General features: G+C 39.4%; 2 protein-coding genes across 4 annotated transcripts in view; one reads left to right on the top strand and one right to left on the bottom strand.

Annotated features, from left to right (window-relative positions):
* setd2 (SET domain containing 2, histone lysine methyltransferase) overlaps window positions 1-5,966 on the bottom strand; it is a 23,537-nt gene extending 17,571 nt beyond the window's left edge. The window contains exons 1-3 of the mRNA XM_066682368.1: window positions 5,686-5,966; window positions 2,764-2,872; window positions 52-73 (exon numbers count right to left, since the gene is read on the bottom strand). Coding sequence (XP_066538465.1) covers window positions 52-73; window positions 2,764-2,792 — 51 coding nt within the window. The 5' untranslated portion in view covers window positions 2,793-2,872; window positions 5,686-5,966. The remainder of the gene's footprint in view (window positions 1-51; window positions 74-2,763; window positions 2,873-5,685) is intronic.
* On the top strand, window positions 5,102-12,505 carry LOC136708095 (uncharacterized). 3 transcript variants are annotated; one of them, XM_066682371.1, is made up of 11 exons: window positions 5,102-5,294; window positions 7,504-7,799; window positions 8,115-8,210; window positions 8,362-8,423; window positions 8,587-8,724; window positions 8,888-9,029; window positions 9,121-9,276; window positions 10,606-10,701; window positions 10,797-10,872; window positions 11,811-11,946; window positions 12,105-12,505. In XM_066682371.1, exons 2-11 carry the CDS (start codon window positions 7,702-7,704, stop codon window positions 12,251-12,253), a joined length of 1,149 nt encoding a protein of 382 aa, XP_066538468.1. In that variant the 5' UTR covers window positions 5,102-5,294; window positions 7,504-7,701; the 3' UTR covers window positions 12,254-12,505. The 3 variants fall into 3 exon arrangements, with proteins under 3 accessions (XP_066538468.1, XP_066538466.1, XP_066538467.1); XM_066682369.1 differs by lacking the exon at window positions 5,102-5,294 and adding an exon at window positions 7,031-7,157; XM_066682370.1 differs by lacking the exon at window positions 5,102-5,294 and adding an exon at window positions 7,295-7,372.

Genomic DNA, 12,505 nt, shown 5'->3' with positions numbered 1-12,505 from the left:
ACATGAGGCAGAGTAGGCTAATCACTGCAGATAGAAAATTAAGGTACTTACCGAACCATCAGGTCCTTTCTCCCTGAAGCCATTGGAAGCATAAAAAGTAAAAAGTAAATAACACTGATTAGATATTTGAATTAAAAAAATGTTTGTTTGACTGACAATTATCATTTAAAAGGCAAAATAGACACGTAGTAGTTGATAAGCCGATTCAGACACTACTGGTGCCACATGTTACACACACACAAAACTAGGTTTAACCTTGTATTGAATCAAATTAAATGGCATTATGCTTATTTTGTAATGTAATATGAAGATGGCAAGATAGATTTTAAGATGTTAAAATCTATTACATTCTTGCAATTTATTTTACAATCTATGCAACTAATAAAAATTATGTTTAACATGATCATGTATCACCTTAAGACAAGTAGTTTTTTCTCCCACTTGGCGAAATCTGACAGTTAATATGCACACACAATTTCAACCAGAAGACATTGCACTTGCTTCTCATTAGAACCCAAATAATGAGGCTCCTAGGCAACAACTGGGTTACCCCATCCTTAGAGGATTCCTCTATTCCTTCTGACCTTCAGAGTGGAAACACTCTACATAGACACTTGTGGAAAAAACGTTACTGATATCTTCAGTAATAGGGAGGCAGACATTTGTGTGGGTGCAAAATGTACATCCCTTGTATTAGATGTGTTTGAGATTAGGCATCAGATATTCATAAAGTTCTTTCCCAATTTATTATCCAAAATATTACTTAAATTAATTACAAACCCCATGTCTGGAAAAGTTGTAACATTTTGTAAAATGCAATAATTAATATCTGTGACTTTCCTGCATATTTAATTACTGATAAATTAAATATATATTCTATATTTTCATTCATTCATTGCCACTTATTCAGTTCAGGGTTGTGGTGGGTCTGGAGCCTACACGGAATCATTGGAACACACCCTGGAGGGGCACAGCCCTACCGAGGACACTTTTTGCCTTTCTGGCTGCTCAGCTGTCCAAAGTCACTTTTGACTGATTCTTCTCTAAACAATATGTAAAACATTTTAGCAGGAGACAGATCTGGAGAGCAGGCACTCCACTCAAGTAAACACACTTGATGTCTTTGAAGTCATGCTGTTATAGCATATGGAGAATGAGACCTGGCATTGTTCTGCTGAAATAACCAGGGAAAGCACATTGCCTTGGTGGCAGCATACATGCCTACAAAATCCCAATAAAAACTTCTAAATCAACAGTAAATCGGTATAACGGTACATGTTTCAGGTTGCATATCTTAACATAAGGCAGACTGTGTTTAATGACAACAGCTTTCCAAAGCGCTCCTTTGCCCATGGGTCTATATATTTAGGATTGAAGTAGAATCAGGGCTGGACATTTTCTGTAGCTGGCATTTCACACATGTAGCATACAGCTGAAGATTTTCCACACATTTCAGACACATTCTCACAGCTGGAAATGTTCAGCAGGGTTTGGGAATGGGGCAGCACATGGGCAACGGTGCGTGTGAGAAACTGAATGATTCTCTGGATCATTACCTGCTCTATTCACACATACATTACCCAGATTTGTACCAGGGGGCTTGCGGGATACAAATATTACAGACATTTGCGTTCACACTTCAGTTACTCCAGGAAAAGTCAGGAAAATTGCTGGGTTGCCATGCATGTGTGAAAAGGACCTCACAGTGAAAAATGTTCTTTCTAAACTCTTAACTATTCTCGTGATGTGGTGAGCCACACACTTTTCTTGATGATTTCTTTATACACAATCATGATACCCTCTTTTTACACACGTGTTTTTGCAGAAATATAGTTTGTACCTAAAACATGGTTTTGGTTGAAAATACGCTTTTACAAAACAAATTAAAAGAATCAATATAATGTGAATGAGACTGCCTCAGAGATATATTTTCTACTGTGGTAAATTAAATTTCACTGTACCTGCTCCATGAGCTGTTCTGGTGTGTTTAAAACTTGCTTTACCTACTCTGCAAGCTACACTAATGCAATTAAAATACATTCTGCCTACTTCACAAGCTGCCCTGTTGCAATTAAACTTAGCTTAGACCACGTTGCAAGCTACTCAGTTTGATTATTCCTCACACAGCATGTAAACTTAATTTTCCGTTCTCCACCCCCACCAAATACCCTCCTTGTGTACGCACTTTTCAACAAAATCAGTCAGGCCACATGACAGAATCTCTTCTAGAATGGCAAACAAACAAAAATTGTTGTTTTGCCAAATTTAGAATTACATGTGTTTTATTTACATGTTTTATTTAAACCCCTTCTATGATGAGCAAACAAATGAAACTAGGAACCGGAGAACCAGGATTAGAATTCCACTGATGCATGGCTTAAAATTCCTGCAATGTGTGTGTGGGGAGATAAAGATAGAACTTCAGATAAATTCCTCATCAGTGTACTTCTACATACACGCAATGGCTGGAATAGTTAGTAGCTAGTCTGAGAAAATTAATCATAGGAATTGGGAATTGCTCACAAAACACTGATCATCTCATCTCTAAGTCCTACGCATGTTGGACTCCGACCACCAATAGGAGCTTAGAAACAAATTTACAGAAACCCACAATTTATGTTACAACAATGGCCATACAAACCATAAACTGACATTTCCCACAATCTATTCTGTCCTTCTAAATCCAAGTAAAACGTCAAGCTTATTTCATTAAGAGACCTCCCAGTCATAGGTGTGCTGTACGTTCAGGATTTTGGAGTTTACCTGAGCTCAGCATTGAGCAGAGCGTCCATTTTGAGGCCGCCCGAACGAGAAGGAGCCTCAGTGGAGAGAACCTGCTCAAACCAGCAGGCCTTCTGATTTCATACAACACCTGAGGAGCAGAACATACAACAACATTTAGCTCTTTCTAACAACAGGAGTTTTTTTTTAATGGGAATATTTGACCTAAAAAAAAAAAGCTTTGTTTTCAACAGTTTGCAAACACTATTTTTAGTATTACATTTTGTGTCCTGCAACCATTCCACATTTCACCGACATGTGTTTAAATTATTTCTATTATTTAACATGGAATTGGCGAACAATCAATATTTAACCAAACACATTTGCTGTACACATTCAGCTATTGTTTGCACATTATTTCATTTCTGTTTACTACTAGAGATGGCAAGTCTGGAAAGCAAGATATGTGCACTTCGCTGCTGTCATGTCAAAGAAAGCTGTTCCAATCAGAAAACACCCTAAAAATACAGATGATGTCCTGAAAGAGTCTGAGGACACAACTGTTGTATTTGTAACGTCTTTCAGTTAACAACAGTTCTCTGTGAAGGTACACAACTCAAAATGAGATTCAGAACTACAGCTCCTTTTAAAATGCAAATGGTCAGTGCACTTGAAACTGTCAAATGATAGTTAATGCATTAAAGGGCACTGCCTGTTCCAAGACAAATCTTGGTAGGACTATCCTACTATTGTAGCAGGTCTCGGTTCTAATTGTTAGTTTGCTTCAGTCGAACATAGCGACCAAATGCGTACACAGCCTTAACACTTTAAATAAATTAATGAACTACGTGAAACAGTCAAAGGCTAAAAGACAACACTAATGTTTGTGTATCACTGAACGGTTTTCTCTACTTGTTACTATGTTCATCTTCAAAAATCATAATAATATTTCTTAACTTGGAAAGAAAAACTTTTTAATGTCCTAAATATCACTGGTCAAACCTGCTCTCAAATCAAAAATATATTTTCCAAAGGAATTTCAAATCAAACGATATTTATTTGTATAGGGCTAACTAATGTCACAAAGAAGCTTCACAGAATTACAGAAAAGTTTTAACAGGGGCGATAGTGGCAAGGAAAATCTCCCTCAGAGCTGAGAAAGAAATCTTGGGAGGAACTAAGGCTCAAACGGGGGGGAGGGGGTTGGGCATATCCTCCTCTAGTCAATCTACCTACAAATTATTAACAAAAACAAGAGGACCCTATACATCAGATACTTCTGCTGATATGCTCGTGTGTACTGATATAATCATAGTATATATAATGTAAACAACATTATTATTATCATTAATAACAATAGTAATATTTAGGAGTCCATGAAAACTTTAATGTAGGGTGGGCAGCTAGTCCAAGGCAAAGTGGCTGGAGCTGGAGCATGGGCAACTCGTCTCACAGAATATGACTTCTTGAACAAAATGAACACCACATAACTGGTCACTGACTCTACAAAGATGAATATATGGGTCTATATGTGAAAAAAAACATTGCCTGTTGTTCTGTTGTTAGCAGTATGGATGGAAGTAGAAGGCTGGAAAAGATAAGCACGGTATTAATAAGGATTACTGTTTACTGGAGGAGGGTAATTTGAATATTGTTTATCATTATCATCATGTTCAAAGGTGTGTTGAGATATGGTTAGTACTTAAAACAGCACTACCTCACTCATGCTTTATTACAAAATGAGCAATAGAGGACTCATTCATTCATTCATTATCTGTAACCGCTTATCCAGTTCAGGGTCATGGTGGGTCCGGGGCCTACCCTGAATCAGTGGGCGTAAGGCGGGATCACACCCTGGAGGGGGCGCCAGTCCTTCACAGGGCGACACATTCACTCACACACCAGGGGACACTTTTGAGTCTCCAATCCACCTGCCAACGTGTATTTTTGGACTGTGGGAGGAAACCCACGTAGACACAGGGAGAACACACGAGAGAAATGGATTAACTCTAATACATCCTGCAAAAATATAATGCAATATAGATCATTGTAAACACTACAAGCTAATTTTTATGCAACCAAATATTGCAAAAATGCCTTGAATGGCGTGGTTGTGAGAATATTTGTTTCCTTACCCCTACTGTGTGCAACTAAATGCAATACAGCACACACTGAACATGTGTACAGTTCAGACTATACTGTGTGTGTGTGAGAATGTATGTGTAAAAGAAATCCACTAAACGTTAAAGAAAAGACAGACAGAAGGGAAGAGAGAGAGAGAGAGAGAGAGAAGTGTCATTTTTAGCAGTAGCATAAATGTAAACTTGTTTAGGGTCAAGATGTTCCCAGGTGTGTCAGAGCACCTTAACTTTCAATGAATGGGTTTTACAATGTTATTAAAACATTTCTGAACCTGAAAATGAGCTCAGTGCGGTTAATAGCCATCTTTGCCAACAACAACCGCAGTACCATCGAGTGAGCCAGCAGTGGAGCGCTAATGTGGGGGAGGCAAAAATGTAGACCGTGGATTTGAGGCCTAAAACAGGCCTCGGCCACATTTCAGCTTCTTTCATGTGAGTGTGTTGATTTTAATGACTATATTCAAAGTGTGTATTGAAGTAAATCTCAGACAAGCCTCAATGTATATCAGTTTAGCTTATCTAAATGAACATTCTGTTTAATAAGCCCGTATTTTGATGGCTGTCGAATGCGGTTAAGGTTAGTCAACGTTATCTCACTGTCACTGAACGTTTAAGACACTTTAGTCTATAATTTACCACCAGAACCAGCACAAAGGCACAATTTATTAAAGCTGTCTGTGTCTAACGTGTGTTTAAGGGCACTGATCGTGTAAGATATGGCAGACACAGCTCGGTGGAGGCGTGTTGGCGTGTCCCCAGTTATGTTAAGTCAACAACAAAAAAGGAGCTGCAAAAAACAAGGGACTATGATAATAACACTCACTCCAGACTCTGAACGACTCCGGTTAAAGCCTCCATCGCAGCAGCGTGTAACTTGAAATATCCACCGAAATCAATAGGAATGAACGCGTCCGCTGTGCTAGATTACACCAGTGGGGTCCGAATTAACTATAGATGCACATTTATCCACAGAAAACAGCCAGTACTCCTGTAAAAAGGCCTCTCGATCACTTTCCCAGCATCATAAAACATGATCTCAATTACAGCCTTCTTTCTGCTCCATGATCCACCGAAGAGAAGCGAGGTGAACTCACATCATCTCATCCACTTCGATACAATGCACCGGTTTGAGCTTCTGAGCTCGGTCCCAAATTGCTCCCTATTCCCTATTCCCTACATAGTGCACTAGGTTCTTTGGCGCGCATATTTTGCGGGAATATTTGGCACATTTTTTTAATACCTGGCCACTACATATTTTTTCATATGAACACATAAAACGCACGTCTCTGCTCAACATAATTGGATTTAGGAGTTATTTCTAAAAAGAAAAATCTAATATCCTAAAAGTGGTTTAACTCTACACATTCATTCTGCATGCTGATATATGCGATTGGTTCCAAGCCCAATGTTTTAAGCTAACAGGATTACTTCCTTAAGGTTGTGACGTAAGAAACCCTGGCTGTCTGAATTCAGGCGTTTCAGAGTGTTTTGAAACACTGCACTTTCACAATGTAAAAGCTCAACCATGTCAGTGACAGAATATATCACTCAGCACAAAGTAACAAAGTTATATTTCACCGCAGGGAGTCTAAAAATCCATTCATTCAGTTTACATTCATTCATTCATTATCTGTAACCCTTATCCAATTCAGGGTCACGGTGGGTCCAGAGCCTACCTGGAATCATTGGGCGCAAGGAGGGAATACACCCTGGAGGGGGCGCCAGTCCTTCACAGGGCAACACAGACACACACACATTCAATCCACCTACCAACGTGTGTTTTGGGACCGTGGGACGAAACCGGAGCACCCGGAGGGAACCCAAGCAGACACAGAGAGAACACACCAACTCCTCACAGACAGTCACCCGGAGGAAACCCACGCGGACACGGGGAGAACACACCAACTCCTCTCCTTCAGTTTACAACTGTAATCAAAACATTAATTGAAATCATTAAAATATTTTAGCATTCATGTCCACAGTTTCTAAATTGGTGTAAATGAAAACATTGTAGTGAAAAATTAAAAGATTATCATGAGCAAAATTTTAAAGTTTTCCTTCAAAGCACATTTTCTTTCTTGCCTCCGTGATATTAATAGCAATTTTATAAATATGAGATTACACTTTGAGTCGGCTTGGTTCCGTTTTTCACAAAACCCTCACACGTAGTGCACTCTGTAGGGAGTAGGGAGCAACTTGGGACGAGGCCCTGCTTCCCTCGCCAACCGATTCGAGTCGTGGTGAGGTCTACAACCAAAACATACAGCTTCCCAAAGACTATCGCTGATAATTAAAGTAAGATTTAACACAGTTGGAAGACAGTTTTTAAATTACTCTGTCGTATGTTGAACCATATCAGATTAAATTGTACCACTTATTGGAAATGTACGTTCCACCTTAAACAGCGCAGCAGTTAGTGGCATTATTTAAGGTGGAAATGTATTTGGAGTTCTGTTTGGAAGGTTCAGGTTCGAGAGTCTCTTCTGGTGCAGCAGACAGAAAAAAAAGCTGTATATTTATCTGTAACATTTATTATTTATATCCACTACACTATGTGTCCAAAGGTTTGTGGACACTTGCTCATGCAGATTTTCTTCTGAAACGAAGGGTGTTAATATGCGTGTGTTTCTCTATCCTGCAGTACCTTTCTCTGCTTTTCTGGACTCCGAAGGCAAACACTAGATGCTGGAACATTGCTGAGAGGATTTGATGGCATACAGACACATAAACATTAGTGAGGTCAGGACTTGGGGGTGCAACATATAGCTGAATTTTCCAGATTTGCTGTTTTAATTTTATTCTAGTTCCCTCAACAAAAGAACCCCAACGAATCCAAAACATGTCTGCTGTAATTCTTCAAGTTGGACAGTGTGGAAACCAGTTGGGCCTTGAATGGTGGAGGCTCATAACCAACAAACCGAGTCGCCGCAAAAAAAGGCAATGAGTTTATTTACTTACTTGATTTGCTTAATTAAATTCAAATAATGTACAAAGCCTATTATTAAAAGCATCAGTTAGAAATATTGGGAACGGAAATTTAACTAATTGTATTTATGATTGTAATTATGTATAATTTTATGTTTTCTTTGTTAAGTGCAACTGAAGAATCGCAATTAAGCTCCATAGAGTGGGTCCACTAGATGTGGGCATTCATGTTTAAAATCGGTTTAGTACAAAATCACTAATCCAGGCCTCTAGGTGTCAGTATAATGGCTGTTTCATAGCGTGAATGTAATTTGTCGTTTTGTCTAGATGTCCCTTCAGCTCTAGAAATGGCCAGCTATCGGCGGTTTGTGTGGACACTGAGCCCAAAGTCCTTAGGCAAGCTCAGGAATTTGTGAAAAATAAGTAAGTATTATGTTAAATTCCAAATGCACAGTATAATTTTCAGCTCCAGATTTAAGGAAATAATTAACAGTGGCAAGTTTTAGAGTGAAACACTTTGTTCTGGAGAATTCTGGAGAATCATGCATTTACACCTTGATTTTATACCGTACAGTAAATTTCGTCAGTCGAACATCATCGAGGGTAAAGGAGGACGTGGAGGAAACTGGGCTTTTGGTGAAACCCTTTAGTCATCACTATAATTATAGTTAATATTATTGTATACTTATTTTTATATTTATTTTATCTAAGTTTTCAGGCATTTTGCATGATAAAATGCTTCTGGACCAATAATATACTAGCAGACCTATATAGTAACCCCTGTTATTTGGATCTTCAGGGTACCATGGAGGTCCGGCTAAATGTGAGACAGGTTTACTGGACCAAACGATGGAGGCAGTGAGACAGGAGGCAGAGAGACAGGATTATTACGGAGGAACTGTTCTATTTCACAGTTTAAGTGGAGGAACAGGATCAGGTGAAAACACAATCAGATCACAGTTATCTGAACTGATTATGGATCATTTCTTTATATCCTACGTCCAAAAGATTGTAAACATCTGTTCATTCAACATTTCTTCTTAAATGGTGGGTATTAATTCACCATATTTACATTATTTTGTTTTTAATCTTGTGGACAGGACTAGGCTCAATGTTATGTGAGAAGATCCGTGATGCATTTCCTACAAGTCATTTCCTGTCTGTTTCGGTGGTCCCTCATCAAAGTGGAGAGAGCCCACTGCAGCATTACAACACATTACTGAGTCTCTCATCACTGCATGGGTATCTAGTTTTCTAATGCAGAGTTATGTGCATGTATAATTATAGTTTCCTATCTCCTCCTCCTTCATAACGTCTCAGGTGTATCCCACAGGTGTGCTGATGGTGTCCTGCTGTTTTATAATGACCAGGCTTTATCTCGAAGAAGATTATCCACAAGATCTTCAGACACTCTCTCAGATATGAATTCTAATATTGTGTCATCACTGGCTGGACTATTGCTACCAGTGCAGAGTCTCACTACACGCAGGTGACACACTTACAACATAAACACGTGTAAAATTTACATCGAAACTGTCCTTAATGTGGGTACTATAAAGAAAACTTAGTAAAGTGACCAAGTCCATCCATCCATTATCTGTAACCGCTTATCCAATTTAGGGTCGCGGGAGGTCCAGAGCCTACCTGGAATCATTGGGCGCAAGGCGGGAATACACCCTGGAGGGGGCGCCAGTCCTTCACAGGGCAACACAGACACACACACATTCACTCACACACTCACACCTACGGACACTTTCGAGTCGCCAATCCACCTGCAACGTGTGTTTTTGGACTGTGGGAGGAAACCGGAGCACCCGGAGGAAACCCACGCGGACACGGGGAGAACACACCAACTCCACACAGACAGTCACCCGGAGCGGGAATCGAACCCACAACCTCCAGACACTACCTGCTGCGCCACCGTGCCGCCCGTGACCAAGTCTCTTATTGTAAATGAAATAAAAAGCATCACTAGCATGTCAAGCTTGGAGGTTGTGGGTTCGATTCCCGCTCCGGGTGACTGTCTGTGAGGACTGTGGTGTGTTCTCCCTGTGTCTGCGTGGGTTTCCTCGGGGTGACTGTCTGTGAGGAGTGTGGAGTGTTCTCCCTGTGTCTGCGTGGGTTTCCTCCGTTGCTCCGGTTTCCTCCCACAGTCCAAAAACACAAGTTGGTAGGTGGATTGGTGACTCAAAAGTGTCCGTAGGTGTGAGTGTGTGAGTGAATGTGTGTGTGTGTGTGTTGCCCTGTTAAGGACTGGCGCCCCCTCCAGGGTGTGTTCCTGCCTTGCACCCAATGATTCCAGGTAGACTCTGGACCCACCGCGACCCTGAATTGGAAAAGGAGTTACAGATAATGAATGAATGAATGAATGACTAGCATGTCACATAAACTACAGCTCTGGTAAAATGTTTTTAATTTTTTGTTTTTTAGTTTTGTCAGTTGTTTTGTATGTATTTTGCATTCTGATATAAATGCTGTATACAGAAGTGCCTCTCCTACCCCACCTTACGTTGTTAATTTGATCCAAGGCTTTAAATTCTTTAAGTAAGTCATTCAAAAATTTGATAGTTCAACATTTCATTCATTTTAATAAACACAAACATGTTACATGATGCTAATGTAAAGAAACAAACGACAGAAACACATTTTCATGTACTTGATTGGCGATGTTGATGGACCGGAGGAAGAAGTTGAGTGTACTATGAATTTTTATTATTTCTTGCAGACCGATAGATAGGCCGAAGTTGCATGAACAGACACTAGTCAAATTTAACTTTCTCCTATTTTTATATATATATATATTTTTTTTTTAATGCAGTGGTTGGAGTTTGGGGTCAGAGCCATGGGAGCTGATCCGATCTGTGTGTCCTGTTCCTTCAGCAAAACTTCTGTACACAACCCAGAACTCTTCTAGGTGAGAAGACAACAGCTTTTCATGGCTTTATACAAGTTTATGCATCAGTTTAATTAGATCTATTGCTGATATTACTATATTTTGTGTTTTTCCAGTGAGAGGTTACACTGGGACAGTTTGGTCGGTGGAACTCTTCAGAGTTTACCTCAGCTTTCACCTGTCGGAAAACATGTATCCTTCAAAGTCATGAATTAAACTACTTTACATTTAAGTGCAGCTAACATGAGATGAAGAGTTATATTGATGTCGTCCCTTATTAAACCAGTTTATACTCCATGGATACCCCCCCTCACCCCCCACCACCACCCCCTATGTTTAAAATGTTAGTATCGTAGAATTTCTGATATTTCCAAGTCATTTTGTGTTTCATTAGAATTTTGGAGACAACAATAAATGGGTTCTTAAACATTTTTCAAAATGCATCAATGTTTTAGATTGAAAAATGTTTCCCACAATCACCCCATCACATTATTAAATGGCTATAATTCAGAACTGTTGTAGGTCTACAGCAATGACCCTTGTGCTGTACAATGGTAATCAAAATGAGAACATTACATTTGCTTTATAGGGATTGGAACTGCAATGAGAACCATCATTCACATAAAACTTCAGTTATTCAAAATGACTCTGATGCATCAGACAGAAAAGAGCAAAATATGAGCTACACATTAAAGAGAGAGTCGGCAGGATAGAAACATTTAGAAGTTTGTACATTTCTGCTGATAAGTCCTCCCATGGCGCGTAGCAGTTTCTAAAATGCCGCTGATACAGAGTGATACACAAAACACCTACAGTGTTAGCTGAAAACGGAGCATGTGGCAGCAGGAATCAACAGCATGCACACACAGTTAAGTTTCACTTTGAAACAGTGTCTTTCTGCTGTAGAAACATGTAAATAGTGAGTTTAGTGAGGAACATTGCTTGGCTGGTGGGTCTGCGCAGCAGAACTATAACCATGTGGCATGGCATCTCACAAAACCCTCACCCACTAGTTGTGTAGAACTACACAGTTTGCAGTTATTGTGTGTTACAACACTGTACTGTAGGCGTTATTTACTGCTTGAGCAGCATCTTTCATTTTGTGATTATTTCCCTATATCGGGGCACAGTACAGTAGTCGAGCTCTTTTGGCAGTTGCCCGGGGTGATGAGGATGTCTCTTTCATCTCTTCAAAAGTTCTGCAGAGACTGAAACAGGGACACGGCTGTGTCCAGTGGAACCCTTTCCCTGTTGATCACTGGACCGGTGATGTTTATAAACCACTACATATAATAACTAGCAAATTACAAATGAGATATGATCATAAATAATCCTCACACTTTAAAATACAGTTGAGTTTCCACTTTCTGATGGATCCATTATCTGTAATATATTATGAAATTTCCTGTTTATTCTTTTCTCAGATCCTCTGAATGATCTTGGTGACTCTCCATCCTCTCGTCTTCTGACCGTGTGCTCCAATCACAGCAGTGTTTCAGGTTTATTAAATAGAGTACTTCAGCATTCTACAGAAATGCTGAGAGCTCGGGTTTATCTTCACTGGTACCAATGATATGGAACAGAAATCCAAGACTTTCAGCAGGCTTTAAACACATTATCAGAAGTTATAGAGGAATATGATTCTCAGTGAACCTTTAAACTGTCAGAAAAAGCAATGTAACATTATTGTATTTATTATTACACGTTTGATATCTCTGGCTGTTCATTGATCCTTTCATAAAATATCGACCAAAATCATTGTTGAAATTTTGTATTAAAGTTATTTTTTATGCTCTACCAACATACTGTTAACCAAGGTGTCTTT

This window comes from Hoplias malabaricus, chromosome 10 (genome assembly GCF_029633855.1).
Source record: "Hoplias malabaricus isolate fHopMal1 chromosome 10, fHopMal1.hap1, whole genome shotgun sequence".
Lineage (NCBI taxonomy): Eukaryota > Metazoa > Chordata > Actinopteri > Characiformes > Erythrinidae > Hoplias > Hoplias malabaricus.
The sequence above is the reverse complement of the archived record's forward strand: the minus strand, read 5'-3'. Positions and strand labels throughout refer to the sequence as shown.

What these genes read in the sequence shown, in the direction of transcription:
- LOC136708095 (XM_066682371.1), top strand. Translation starts at nt 7,702, where the DNA reads ATGTCTGCTGTAATTCTTCAAGTTGGACAGTGTGGAAACCAGTTGGGC. An exon ending in ACAACCCAGAACTCTTCTAG is followed by an intron (nt 10,702 to 10,796) that starts GTGAGAAGACAA and finishes GTGTTTTTCCAG; the next exon opens with TGAGAGGTTACACTGGGACA. An exon ending in TTTCACCTGTCGGAAAACAT is followed by an intron (nt 10,873 to 11,810) that starts GTATCCTTCAAA and finishes ATCGGGGCACAG; the next exon opens with TACAGTAGTCGAGCTCTTTT.